Source organism: Agelaius tricolor, unplaced genomic scaffold, assembly GCF_023055355.1.
Source record: "Agelaius tricolor isolate 1412-34295 unplaced genomic scaffold, bAgeTri1.0.p SCAF_3, whole genome shotgun sequence".
In the NCBI taxonomy this organism is placed as follows: domain Eukaryota; kingdom Metazoa; phylum Chordata; class Aves; order Passeriformes; family Icteridae; genus Agelaius; species Agelaius tricolor.
In genome coordinates, this window is record NW_027269263.1 from 47547030 (window position 1) to 47561749 (window position 14720).

At 44.3% G+C, this 14720-nt stretch overlaps 1 protein-coding gene across 8 annotated transcripts in view; it reads left to right on the forward strand.

Annotated features, from left to right (window-relative positions):
- The first annotated feature begins 2481 nt into the window (after positions 1–2481).
- Positions 2482–14720, forward strand: part of PTPRZ1 (protein tyrosine phosphatase receptor type Z1) — a 133309-nt gene continuing 121070 nt past the window's right edge. For 3 of the 8 annotated variants that reach the window (XM_071423731.1, XM_071423733.1, XM_071423735.1), the window contains exon 1: positions 2482–2891. In XM_071423731.1, the coding sequence (XP_071279832.1) occupies positions 2834–2891 (58 nt within the window). In that variant the 5' untranslated portion in view covers positions 2482–2833. The remainder of the gene's footprint in view (positions 2892–14720) is intronic. The other 5 variants (XM_071423738.1, XM_071423739.1, XM_071423734.1 and 2 more) reach the window with 4 other exon arrangements.

A 14720-nucleotide genomic window follows, 5' to 3' on the forward strand; every position in this document is an offset into this window, starting at 1 on the left:
CATACTTGGAAGCAACACAACTGAGTTATATCTGCCTGTCATCTTGAGAGAAAAGCCATGCAGAGGTATAGTCTGAGAGTCAGGCATTACTGCAGGCTCTGGTTTTATACTGTGCACTACAATGATATATTGTATATTACAATATATTGTGTATTACAATAATAACTATGCATATTGATATGCAATATTGAATTATTCTTACTCCTACTGAAAAACTAAGCCAGTTGCAAAATGGTGTTGGAGCTGGAGTTTATCTCAAATATATTAACTATTTGTATTAGTATTTTGTCTTCCATATGTGTATCAGTGTGTTTGTGCATGCTTGTCTATGCATGGGTTTGGAAATCACTATAGCTTTTTCCTGGCATTTAGATTCATTCAATAAAATGAAAATCAGCTGATTAAAATCTTTAACATTTTCCCTTAGGACAGTCCTAAAATAGTTTTATATTGGTGGAGATCAGCACATGAAGCTTGTTTCTTCCCATGATGCTGAAAGTCCATTTAACACGAACTGTCACTCAAGTTTTCTCCTAATGAACCAACCCCTATTGTATTTACACTGTAGTACCCTGAAAGATGCTGACCTTGCATGAGAAGACACATCTGCAGACTGCTTTCCAAATACAATTGACTGCTTGAGCATCTTGGCACTTTCTCCTCTTACTTTTGTTCACTCTGAAAGTTCTGCTTTGTTTAATGTCAAGATAGCTCATAACATCCCAAAAAGCCAGGTAGAGCAGGTGAAGATTGAAATGAGAAACACACAGGATAGTATTTTTTTTTTTTGTCTTCTTTGAAGGACAAGCTGGCAGATGCAGCCCCTGTGCCTGAGGACTGAGGCTCGGTAGAGTAGGGTACCTATAAAGCACCAAGTGTTTTTACACTTAAAAGTCGCATCACATCCGTGCAGAAAAGGCCATTTCACTCGGATGCAAACAGTATCACAAACACAGGCACCATTCACACGGCTCCTGGGCTGCACTTCGGCGGGCCTGGGATGGAGCCGAGGACCGTGTGTACCATCTAACGCTCCCAAAATCTCTTGTGTTTGTCAGGGGTGTTTCCAGCCCCCACTTATCTTTCCCATGAGAGCTCAGCTCGGCGCGGCAAGGCCGTGGGAAGGCAGGCGCAGCTCAGAGGGCAGGGTGCCCCCCCCGCCGGGCCGGGGTGCGTGCAGGGCAAGGGGGGCTCGGCTGGGGCCCCGCACCACGCGTGCTGCTCTGCATGCCCCCGGCCCGCTGCTCGGCCCGCACTTCCCAATGCGCGGGACCTGGTGTTTCTTTGCCTTCGTGTTTCACTTCTGGTTTGGGTGGCTTTTGCTTTCTTTTTTTCTGGTCTTGTTTTGACTTCCCGCAAAAACGGTGCCAGTGCTTGCGCCCTGACCCACTTCTCCGTCGGATAATGATATTCCGCAGCTCCAGCCCCTTCCCCCGCTGCCACTCCAGTTCCCAGGGAACACGCAAACCCTCCGGTTCCCGGGGCAGGGAGCAGCCGGCAATCAGCACCTCCTTAAAGGCGGCTCCGCTCCCAGCGCCGCCGGTGCCCCGTGCCCGTTCCCACGGCTGCCCATGGCGGTGCGCGCCCGCAGCCGGGCCCCGAGCTCCGACCCTCGGCCCGGGCACAGCGCTTCCATCAGGGTCCTTCCCCGGCCGCTGCTCTCCGTGTGCTCCGGGCTGCACTGACCGGCCGCGCACCCCGCTGACCTCGGAGACCTCAAGAAGCCCAGAGCCACCCCCCGTCTCCGCCTCTTATACAGATCTTGTTAAAGAAATAAACTTTTCTTCCCACGGCAAGGGGAGGCTGGCGCTGTCTGGGGGGCTGCTCCCGCGCGGGGCCGCTCTCCCTCCGCCAGCGCCGGAGCTGCGTCCCAGTCTTCGACCCCGGGGCCACGCTCTGCCCGCAGCCGTGTGAACCCCTCTCGGTCCCCAGGCCCCCGTTCCCTCCCTCCTGCTTTTTAGGAGGGGAGAGGGTTCTGTTCCTCCCGCCCGCGGGTGCGCGCCACCGCACTCGCCGCGCACAACACCCCCGCACACGCACCCCCATTCCCGCACCCCACATTCACACCCACCTGCGGGCACACACACACACCCGCCCACACACATATACACATATACACACACATACACACATATACACACACTCTCACACGCGCGCACACACACGCACTCACACACACTCTCACACGTGCGCACACACATACACATACTTATATACATATACACACACATAAACATATACACATACCTTCACATATCCACACACTCTCGCACACACACACGCGCACTCACATATCCACACTCTCACACTCTCACATATCCACACACTCTCACATACACACACACACACTCACATATCCACACACTCTCACATACACACACACACTCTCACACGCGCGCACACGTGCGCGCCCGCCCAGCGGAGTGCGGTCTCCGCCCCCCGTGCGCACACACATACACGGCGCGCACACACACACACACACACACATATCCACACGACACACACGACACACAAACAGTCGCGACAGGCACATCCAGCGGACAGCCACGCACACGCAGCCGCCCGGGCACAGCGCACAACCCGCGCTCCCCCGCAGCCACTCGCGGCCCCCGCCATGCGCTGAGCGGAGCCGCGGCCCCGCCAGCTCCCAGCGCCGCTGATCCCGCCCGCCCGCCCGCAGCGTGGGGGCGGCCGCCGGGCGCGGTCGCGGCGCGGAGCCGGAGCCCCGCGAGGGAGAGGTGCAGCAGCCCGCGGAGGCCGGCGGGCGGGCAGGAGGCTGAGACAGCCGGACAGGCAGGCAGGCAGTCGGAAGGAGACGAGGGACGATTTGGACATGCTCATTCTCGGGAGCTTGGCTGCCTGCATCCAGCTCATCTGTATCATCAGAGTGGGTGAGTGATCTCTACATGAATTCATCTTCGGGCTTCGGGACAACTTTTCTCCCCGTGCTCCGGTGGGTTTTGGTCTCTCTGATCCCTTTTACATAGATATGCAGGCGCAGTCCGTGCCTGTTCCACACCGCGAAAGCACGCTGTCAACGCCACGGGTGGGAGCGTTTCTCCTACTCCTTTTACCTCAGCCGCCGGGCTCCGAGGATGCGCGGTACCCCAGGGCACGGCCGGCGCTGCTCCGAGCGGGGCTCGCCTGCCCACGCTGCCCCTGCTCCGAGCGTGCCCCGCCGAGCCCGCCGGGGTCCGGCACCCGCGGGGGAGGGACCGGGTGTGCGCCGGTGACGGGGGGAGAGAGAAAATCCATGGCCGGCAGTGCTGATATCGATCATCTCTGGGGACGTGGGATGCGAGATGTTACTTTAAGGTCTCGCATGAACTGTTCCGAAGAGGAGGGGATGGTGCAAAATTTCGCTTTAAAATGACTCGTTCTCCCTGAACGGGTAACGTCAGTGGTTGCCCTAAACCATGCAAAATACGAGTCGGTCATTCACGTGGGACCCCGCAAACAGAATATGGATTCATATATAGATGTTAGTAGGACTGCTTACATAACCAAATTCATTTTCAGCTCGTGCAGACGCGTGCAACTGGAGTGCATCCTAAAAATCATGCCGTTCCCTGTTACATGATAAGATGGGTATTATAACCAGTGTGAGTCACTTAATGCTGTTAGAAGTGCTTCATCAAATAAACACTAGCAGCTTTTGTGGTCGGGTTTGTATCCTGATGGATGGTCGTTTTGAATTTATAAATTCTAATTAAATAGATCACTAGAAAATACCGGTTGGCTGCTTATATTTAAGTATGAGGAACTTGGGAGCTTGGGAGCCTTGTGTACAAAACCAGTCTTACAATAGGTCTGCGGTGACAAAGTAGTCACTAACCTACATTTGTCACCCAATAGGTGGAGCTGCTTCTGAAACCATGCAGTTCTATAAACAAAGATCGGGGTTAGGTTTCACTTCTAATTTAGTACCAAGTTCTGCTAGTTAGGGAAAACTATTTTTTTATTTTATGGGAAGAAAGTTTTTGCCTCTTTTCAGAAAATACTGTGGAGAATAATCTATAAACGTAATGAATGTAACTGATCTTCAGTTAAAATGTATAATATTCATAAAGGCATTGGTAACATTTTAATGTCACTTTTAAACTAACCTATTCCTAAAAATAGGGTGCTTACTCCAATTCCCTTACTTCAGATAATTCTCTTATACTGTGGCAAAGAATGGTCTCTTATAAAACTTTTGATAAGTTTTAATAATGTCTTTCTTACATCAACAACCTGTTCCCTAAAATCAGATATACTCCCAAGTCTGTTTAAACGAAAAAAAATTAGCACATGTGTGTGGAGGTATATGAAAATGTTTGAGAACAGATCAAGTATATGATAATATCATCATAATGTAATACAACTCAGTTAAATTTTAGAAAGAACTTCCCTATTCAGGTGATCCTATCACACTGGAAGCAATGCAAGACATAAACATAATTTTGTAACCATTTTTGTTCATTTGTTTTAAATCATTTTATCTAGCATCTTATTAGAAATGAGCTGGTTTTATGTAATATAATATATGGGTACTTGTGCATATGTATGTTATATTTATGAATTTACAAGATCTGACAGGATAGGAAAAGGTTTTCTACTCACACTCAAGATTTAAGTGCAGCTACTTTTTGTTTCTTAAGACAGATACACTATTGTTTTCAAACCTGACCTGGAGAAGACCCCCTTTCTAGGTGTGATGGATTGATTTGGTTGCAGTCGTGCATCCTTCTTAAGACTCATGAGCTAGACTACTTATGGAGCAGGGTATTAGTCAGTGTGTTCAACAGTATGATTGTGTCCAAGAATGAATAACCTGTACAGGCCATTAGATTGATTTAATCAGATTGCATTTGAATATGTTCCTGTTGGATTACCTCTCTGTAACAAATATGCTATGATGTGATAGCATTAGTTCATAGAAACACATACTTAGAATCCTGATATCATTTTCTTTGTTGTTTTTTGTTTGGTTGATTGGGGTTTTTTCATAAAATATAAAATAAATTATTGCATACCACCAATGTAGAGTTCCAAGGGTTTGGTGAGTGAGAAGAACTGGATGGGACTGTCTGGCTCTTACCATTAAATATTTCTGGTGCAGAAGAAGCCAGACCCAGGGCTCTGTGAATGGATTGGTGCTGGAGAGCATGGCAATCTGCCTTTGCATTGTGGAGCCTATGCTTATTAGTGTGAGGCTAGGCAACATGGAGATCCCAGCATCATTTGCTTGTAGTTTCAAAAAACGTTGTTGAATCCTCAGCTGGTCTGGTACAGAGCTTTATCAGTGCTTCTTTTCAGGGAATCTGATTGGGAGATTTGCTGTTGACATTGGGAGATTCATCAGGGAAATCTGTCTCATATGTGTCCAAAAAAGACAAGCCAAGTCAGCCTCACTGAGGAATAAACAGTTAGAGCAGATGGAGGCAGAAAGTTCTTCTGGGAATGACAAGACAGTGACAGTTCATTCTTTGCCTTACTGAAGAAATGGTTAGGAGCTTAATTCTAATATCCCTGCTGAGTTATGAACAGCACCTTCCTTTACAGTGCTACTGAAGCCAAGGAACTTGATTCCATCAAGTACTGATGTAATTATTTATGGAGCAGGGTATTATCTGAGTACTCTCAGTGAGTGCTGTTCAGTGAAGTCCAGTGAAACCTGTGGAGTGAGATGCTATTCAGCCACAAAAGCTCGTAAGAAATCCTATGCCATTGTTTGTGAACACTACTGTGTGCTTAGAGATTTCCTATTAAGTTCTTTCTTTTACTGAGACTAAAGGAAAAAAACAAACAACCCTATATGGACAATTTTTTTACATTTTTATTTTAAATGAGAAATTTATGAATCTGTAATCTTCAGCCTGCATGTATCTCAGCCTGAAGATACTCTTTGAAAATCTGCCCTGGCTTGCTGATGTGCTCCATATAACCTGAAAGTCAATGAGGTGTGCCCTTTTTGAGCCTTTTGTTGCATTGTTCCTATGGAAATAGTATCTGGAGCCTTTTCAGTAAGTATACTATTTATGAATCTGTGTAGGCAAGAAAATGTTCATAGAAAAAGGAACTTGTTTTAACAAATTAGACTGTAATTGTGGTTAAATTTGGGTCAAAGAAGTGTAAATATTTAGGCAAGAATTAAAAATATTGCATGCTTTCATTAGCCAAATGTATGGGTAGTTTCCCCAAATAAAGTAAAAACTGTCTCTAGAATTAGCTGATCTGTATCCTACTGCTGTCACTATCTGGCCTCAGCCAGGGTTTTACCTCTCAAAATGCAGCTCATTAATCTATTAATTGCTTAATTAGTTGTGTCTCAGTTTAATTTCTCACTATCTAGAAAAGATCTCTTATTTTTAGTTTGTTTCTGGCATCCCTGTGCCATGACTTTATGCACAAAGATGGTAATAATTCCCTAAATATTCTTATTTTTCTTACACAACTGACATCAGGACAGTATTTCCGATCTCTCAGGCAGCAAGCACCTCCCTATCAACATGAAAGCAACTTCTCTGGGCTCTTTACTGGAGGGTCACTATGAAAAATTATGAGACTCTGAAGCAGAGCACCCCTTTGGCTTCCCAAATGCAATCACACTTTGTGTTCATTCTCATGTCCACATTCTTCGACTCAGAAAGCCCTTAGACTATTAAAGGACTGTGGGATCAGATCCTTCTTTTTTGCACTGATCTCTTCTTTTGGAAAGATTTTTGTATGCCAGTTATTGGGCACACTTAAAACTGAATTGCATCACAGTAATATTAATGTATACTACTTCTAATGCTTTAGCACATTTAATGCTTAAGATTATATGTTCCTATGGATGATGATACATAGCTCCTGTGGAGACATGTAATCCTGCTATATCTAAAACATAAGAGCTAAAACAAAACTTGAGAATTTTAGAACTGATTTATTTTCCACTTTAGCCACTCATATTGTGGCCATAAAAATGTTATGCATTTTTGTACCATAGAGATTTATATGTATCAAAATATAAATATACAGTATGGATTTATTTTAGGTTCAAATACTGGCAGGTATGAAAAGTGACAAAATTAATGGCATGTTCAAATTAATGTCAGTTTAGAGAAATATTTACTTAGCACACTAGTCATCTGTAGGACATACCTAAAATAGTTATGTAGTTTTCAACATGGAATCAATACAATTTATAAGGAGAGTTTTCTCAGTTGCATTTGGCCTTACTTCATCTCTGAATTTACCTTTTATCTGGATTCCTGGAGAGAAATGAAATAGTATGTATAAAACAAAGATGGTAATTTGAAAATATTATCATTATAATCTGTATTGTAAATTAGGATGTTAATTTATGCAAATAGGCACTTGCCTATTTCTTAAGGAAGGCTATTCCCTAGATATTCAGTGCTCATCATTTAAGTGGCCACTTCCCACTATGAGATCTCTAATTGGGAATTTAAGGGTGAACAGATTCTGTTCTTTCCCTGACAATTTCAATTCCTCTTCAAATGTGCTGTGCTTCTCAGTATTCCCCGTAGGGCCTGGAAGTCTGTGGCAGTTCCGGAGCCCCCAGCTCCCATTTAACAGCTCAGTTCTCACAGCTTCTTGCACCATTTATGTGGCTTTCCTGTACAAGACATCCTTTGGCTATTCAATAAGCTTCTTTTCCCATAAAGACAAAAGTTACCTTTTTGAATACATGTCAAGCCTTCTGTATTAGAAAGATGAATCTACAGGAAGAAAAGGACTTACAGTATTAAATAAACAAGATCCACTAAATGAAAGATAGCAAATATTTCAAAGAAGCCGGGACTATAAATGAAACTTGGCTCCTGCAGGTTGTTGAGGAGCTGTTGGCGGCAGAATACTTTTGTCGGAAGGTATGGTGCAGGTTGCTTGTTGAATACAAATTACTGATGTTGGTCCATTCACCCGTGAGGCTAAACTGGAAATAACTGGAAATTTTAGAAACAAGGTGAGGGTTTATTTGCATCACTGGCTGGTAATTATGGTGCTATCTGATAGAGGTGAAATAATAGACTTTTTAAGTAAAGCAGACAGCGTGTGAGAGTGTCAGATTATTCTAGATGAGGCAGGTCTCTCAAAAGCTCCTATTGCCCACACTTGGCTTTGGTTTTCTTTCATCCATTGGAAGGAGTTCTATTTCACCCTACAAATCAGTATTTTTCATTACTGTTTGAAGACCCCAGGAGCTCTTGTTTGAGTTAGTCAATTTCAGAGCTCATTATTGTGGTGAAAGTCACAAGGATGGTGAAAGTCCTATCCTACATCTGCTGAGGAACACTTGGCAATGGAACTAGGATGCCTCTGGAACTCAGGTGTCTAAACCCAAATTTTAATCAAAAGGCTCCCTGACTCAGCTCATACCTTGATGGCTTCTAGGAAGTTTTCAGGCAGCTACAGTTCCCCTCCTCCTCACCTGACCTTATTGTGTGCATCTCAATGCCTCTTTCACTCCAAAGTTTCATTGGATCCACATGCAAATGTCCTTTCAGGTGACTTTCCTGAACCTTAAGTCAGTAAGGCTTCCCTAAATATCTGCTGACTGAATGAGGTGTCTTGATCTGCCTGCTGCTACTTCTCTTCAGGACAAAGGACAAGGTGCTGGCTGTGCCACCTTCTCATATTGTAGCCCAGTCACTAAAGCCTTTTACCCAGACAGTCTAGAGAGCAGGCCTGGTCTGAGATAAAGGGATTTGAACCCACGTCTTCTGTCTCCAAACATTAGGTTTTGTCAAATCAGAAGACTTTTCATACTTCTTGTGTAATATGAAGCAATTAAGCTTATTTTTCTAAATTAAAAATAAAAATAAAAACTGAGAGGATTCTGGGCAAAATCTTAAAAGAGGGTTGCTAAGCAGTTAGAAACCACATCTATTTCAGGAGTTTTTGGAACTGGAAATGGAACCTGGGAAAGTTAGCAAGAAAATTTTCCAGCATATAAGTTTGCCTTTTTCTCACTGTTTCTTAAGCATCCACTTCAGGCTTCTGAAGTAAGGATTCTGAATTAGTATGATGCTACAGCAAGATAGGAAATATGAGTTCTTATACCTCCTCCTACTCAGTATTTCGTTATCTACTCGCTGGATACAATGCATAAATCACTATCCCTGCCTTTTTTCTGGTTGTGCTCTGAAAAAGATAAGATTTTGCTTGTTTCTTTAATAGTTCCAGATACTTATTCAAAGAAGGGAACTCTAGGTTGCAGCTTTGCTCACAGGTGAGCAAAGCTCAAATGTTTTTTCAGCAACTCAGCATTTTATATCAGCTGTCCTGGTCAGCTGAGTACCACTTGGGCAAGCCAGTTGCTTGTTACTGCACTCAGCTGCTGAGATCACCTAAAGACAGTGGAGCAGCCTGAACTTCGAGGCCCTGGAGCCTACTGCTATTGCCTGGAGTGGGTAATTCTCTTAAAGCTGTCTTGCACTTGAATTTTTTTCTAAGTCAAGGCACCACAGTTTCATATTCAGTGGCTAAAAAATAGGCTGGGTGTACTTTGCCCACTTGCCATATAAAAAGCGCTATTTCCTTATCTTGATTTTTCCAGCATCCAGTTAGACAAACAAGGTGACATGTTTGAGGTTTTTTTACTATCCTTTATGTTTCACTAAATGTAAAGAATGTAGTTACTTTGAAATTTTCTCTGTGATATTGAAATATTAAATATCCTAATGTGCAGGTAGCATTCAGACACTTATATTTCTGTATGAAGCTACTAGGACTTCTCACCTGACCAGTGAGAGATTTCATTTGAAGTTTTTGGGAGCACTATATCTGTTAGTAATTTGGCTGGGAATTGTCATCCTCATTGCCACAAAACTTCTGCTAAATATTGGATTACCTAAAGGCTGAAATATAAAGTAGGTAACATTTGAAAAATTATCCATCTTCACTGCCTCATTTATCTGTTTGCTGAGATAGGATAAGAGTAAAGCAGGGAAGAGGTGGTTAAACAGTAACACCAAAAGGGCAAATAAGAGACATTAAGAGTACTTTTACTGTGTGAAAATCATGTTACAAAAAATTGGTCTTCAAAATCCTATATATTAAGAATGTTGCATAAAAATAAATCACATCAAATGTATCTTAGTGAAAGACAGGGTTTTGTAAATTCTGTAACAGAATGGGACAAAGAATTCCTGACTCATTTAAAGTTTTCTTGTCATGGTAAGTTCTTTAATTAGAACACTTTTTTTTTTTTTAATAAGCTATCCAGACCACATGAAAAATTTTCCTAAAGAAAATGGAAGGATTTATTGAATTCATTGAGATATAGATTGGTTTGTATCATAATGCTTCAGAATACATTTTTCCAAAAATAATTCCATTTTTCAAAGCTTAAAAAAATCCTTAATAAAGATAAATCTGTGATGTTCTGCAGGGGCAGCATATACCGAAGAAACAGAAAGCTTTTTGAAAGCTACAGCAAATATTTTGAGGAAAAAAATAAGCCTTTAAAATCAGCATTTTAAAAAAGACTTGATTCTTCAATTGCTTTATATGCTGAACTCCATGATTTCAGCAGAAGTTCCCAAAAAGAAACACATCTGCTTGCTGAGACTAAATAGCTAATGATCAGAGTAACAGCTGGCTTTATAAAAGGCACCTAATATTGCTCTGGGCAATTTTTCTTCTGGCTCCGTCCCCAAACTGACCAACTGTGTTTGATCTATTTCTAGTCATTTAGAAAAGTCATTTAGTTTCAAGTGTATGCCAGTTATTTCTTTCAGTACCTTTTGTAAGTCTTATTCTGCTAGGCGTGTCTAAGTATGATTGCTAACAAATTTGTCAGGGTGGGACTTCCTGGGTGGCCCAAGAGCCTTCTTCCAGCTTCTTGGAGCTCTCCAGTTAGTTGTCTGTGATATGTCATTCCAAATGGTGCACTGGCCATACAACCCACCCACCTGTCATTTGCACAGAGTTTGGGGAGAGTCTTGTGATCTGTGTGATCTGTGCCTACCTCTTTCTTCATATCTTTGAGTTTTGGTCACTACCTTTGCATTTCATGTATCTTGCAATGTTGTAGAAAAACTGACTTTCTATTGGTTTGGGTTTTTTTTTTCTAACACACTTTAAGTTTGTGTTAAAAAAACAATGAGAAAAGGTTTTAGAAGACCTATACAAGTTTTAGGGTAGCGCTAACACAAACCCAGATGACTGTAAACTAGCAGTGTGAAAATTTATACTGAAAACTCAGAAAAGTTCCTGATCATGAGATTGGGCAAACAGGAGCGTGGCACATCTCTGAGGACATGGCACAGCAGTTCACACAGGCAGGGCAGGCAGGCCTGCAGTTTTCCTCCTTCTAGTGGGGTTTTTAGTTTGTTGTCTGTTTTGTTTTGTTAGTTGGTTGCTTTGGGTTTTTTGTTAGTTATGGTTTTTACACAATGAAAAACTGCAGTTAGTAAAAATGTGCATAGCAAAATAGAACCCTCCAAAAAGAATGTGTCTGTCCAGACCCCTCTCTGTGGCAGAGTGTTTGAGCCTGTGTGTACTGCCAGGAGGCATTGCAGGAGAAGGCTGCCTGAGGTGTGAACAGGTGAATGATCTGCTTTCACTGGTGGCTGAGCTTAGGGAGGAAGTTGAAAGACTAAGGTGTAATAGAGAAATTTAAACAGAAATAGATGGGTGGAGTTCAGCCCTTTCATCCTTGAAGGAGGTCCACCAGGAGTAAGAGGACTACCATGCCTCCCACCGTCAGGCAGTAGGAGAACACCTGGTGGATGAAGGGGATTGGAAACGGATCCCTACTTGGGGAGGTAATAAAAATTCCTCCTGACCCCTATCCCCAACCCAGGTGCCACTTCAGAATAGGTATGAGCCCCTGAATCCAGAGGGTCAGCCAGATGATGGAGAAGAAAATTATCTGCCCAGTGAGCCTCCCAATTATGCTTCATCTGTCAGAGGGATCAGCACCTCTAACATCAAAAAGAAAAGAAGGGTAGAGGTAGTGGGTGACTTCCTTCTGAGAGGAACAGGGGACCCCATATGTCAAGGATCTGTGCCTCCCTGGGGCCAGGGTATGGGATATTACCAAGAGACTCCCTGGGCTGATTCAGTCCTCTGATTATTACCCACTGCTGAAACTCCAGGCTGGCAGTGATGAGATTGAAAAGAGGAGCATCAGGGCACTTAAAAGGGACTTTAGGGCACTAAAGGGTCAAGTGGTTGATAGGGCAGAAGCACAGGTAGTGTTCTGCTCAGTCCCTCTGGTGGCAGAGAAAAACTATGAAAGGAATAGGACAGCCCACACCATCAACAAATGGCTCAAGGGTTGGTGTCATCAGCAGATTTTTGGGTTCTTTGATCATGGGGCAACTTTTTTGGCACCTGGCCTGCTGGAACTGGATGGTCTCCATCTCTCTGTTAAGGGCAGAAGGATTTTAGCACATGAACTGGCAGAACTCATTGAGAGGGCTTTAAACTAGCTTTGAAGGGGGAAGGAGATGCAGCTGGGCTGTCTGGAAGCAGGCCCAAAGGTGGTAAGCCTGAGTTAGGGGTGAAATCAGTAGCCCACCTGAGGTGCGTGTATACCAATGCATGCAGCATGGGTGACAAACAAGAGGAGCTGGAAGCCATGGTGCACCAGCAAAGCTGTGATGTAGTCACCATCACAGAAACGTGGTGGGATGACTCACACAGCTGGAGTGTTGCACTGGATGGCTACAAGCTCCTCAGGACAGTCAGGAAAGGGAAAAGAGTTGGAGGGGTGGCCTTTATTTAGCGGGGATTTTGATGCCATGGCTATTAAAACTAATGATAATGGGTATGGGTAAGAATTAAGGGGAAGGCCAACAAAGCTGACACCCTACTGGGAGTCTGCAATTGTCCACCCAACCAGGAAGAAGTGGATAGCTTATTCCATAAGCTGGAGAGTGCTGGAGAATGTTTCAGGATCACCAGCCTTTGTTCTGGTTGGTGATTTTAACCTACCAGACATCTGCTGGGAACTTAATGCAGCAAAAAAGAGGAAAGTCCAGGAAGTTCTTAGGATGTGTGGAGGACACCTTTTTGTTACAGCTGGTGAGTGAGTGCACTGGGGGAAGGACTACAAATAGAGATGGGCTGGTGGGAGATGTGGTGGTTGGAGGCTGCTTGGGGCAGAGTGATCATGAAATTACAGAGTTCTCAATATTTAGTGAAATCAGGAACAAGATCAATAAGATTTTTACATTGGACTTCTGGAGGGCAGACTTTGGCCTATTTAGGAGACTTATTCAGAGTTCCTTGGGAAGCAGCCCTTAGAAACAAAGGAGTCCAGGAAAGATGGGCGTGCTTCAAAACAGAGATCTTGAGGGCACAGGAGCAGACTGTCCCTGTGTGCTGAAAGATGAGTTGACAAGGCCAACATCCAGCCTGGATGGGCAGTGAGCTTTCAAAGGAACTTAGGAATAAAAAGAGGGTGTATTGTCTTTGGAAGGAGGGTCAGGTCTCTCAGGAAGTATTTAAGGGGATTGCTAGGGCATGTAGGAAAAAAATCAGGGAGGCCAAAGCTCAGTTTGAACTTAATTTGGAAACTTTTGTAAAAGATAATAAAAAATATTTATACAAATATATTAATGGCAAAAGGAAGGGTAAGACCAACGTTTGTTCTCTACTGGATGGGAGGGAACTCAGTAACTGCAGATGAGGAGGAGGCAGAAGTGCTTAACACCTTCTTTGCCTGAGTCTTTAGTGGGAAGATGGCTTGTCCTCAGGACAGCCGTCCTCCTAGATTGGTAGATGGTGCCAGGGAAGAGAATGGTCCCCTTGTTATCCAAGAGGAGACAGTCAGAGAACTGCTGAGCTGCTTGGATGTTCATAAATGGTGATGAGAGAGCTGGCAAATGAGCTTGCAAAGCCACTCTCCATCATTTACCAACAGTCCTGGCTCACTGGTGAGGTTCCGGATGACTGGAAGCTGGCCAGTGTGACATCCATTCACAAAAAGGGTGGGAAGGAGGATCCTGTTAATTATAGGCCAGTCAGCCTGACCTCAGTACTGAGTAAGGTAATGGAGCCATTTATATTGAGTGTCATCACACAGAACTTACAGGATGGCCAGGGTATCAGACCCAGCCAGCATGGTGGGTTTAGGAGGGGCAGGTTGTGTTTGACCAACCTGGTCTCCTCTTACAACCAGGTGACCCACCTGGTGGATGCAGGGAAGGCTGTGGATACTCTCTGTTTTGACTTCAGCAGGGCCTTTGCCACTGTCTCCCACAGCACACTCCTAGAAAAGCTGCAGCCAAGGGCTTGGACAGGAGCACTCTGTGCTGGGTTAGGAACTGGCTGGATGGCCAGAGAGGGTGGTGAATGGTGCTGCATCCAGCTGGCAGCCAGTCACCAGTGGTGTCCCTCAGGGGTCTGTGCTGGGGCCAGTTCTGTTCAATATTTTTATTAATGACATGGATGAAGGTATTTAGTCTTCCATTAGTAAATTTGCAGATGACACTAAGCTGGGAGTGTGGGTCAATCTGTTGGAAGGGAGAAGGGCTCTGCAGAGAGACCTGGAACAGCTGCATGGATGGGCAGAGTCCAATGAGATGAAGTTCAATAAGTCCAAGTGCAGAGTCCTGCATTTTGGCCACAATAACCCCCTGCTATGTTACAGGCTGGGGATGGTGTGGCTGGACAGTGCTCAGGAGGAAAGGGACCTGGGGGTCAACAGTCGGCTGAACATGAGCCAGCAGTGTGCCCTGGTGGCCAAGAAAGCCAAGGGCATCCTGGCCTGTGTCAGGAAT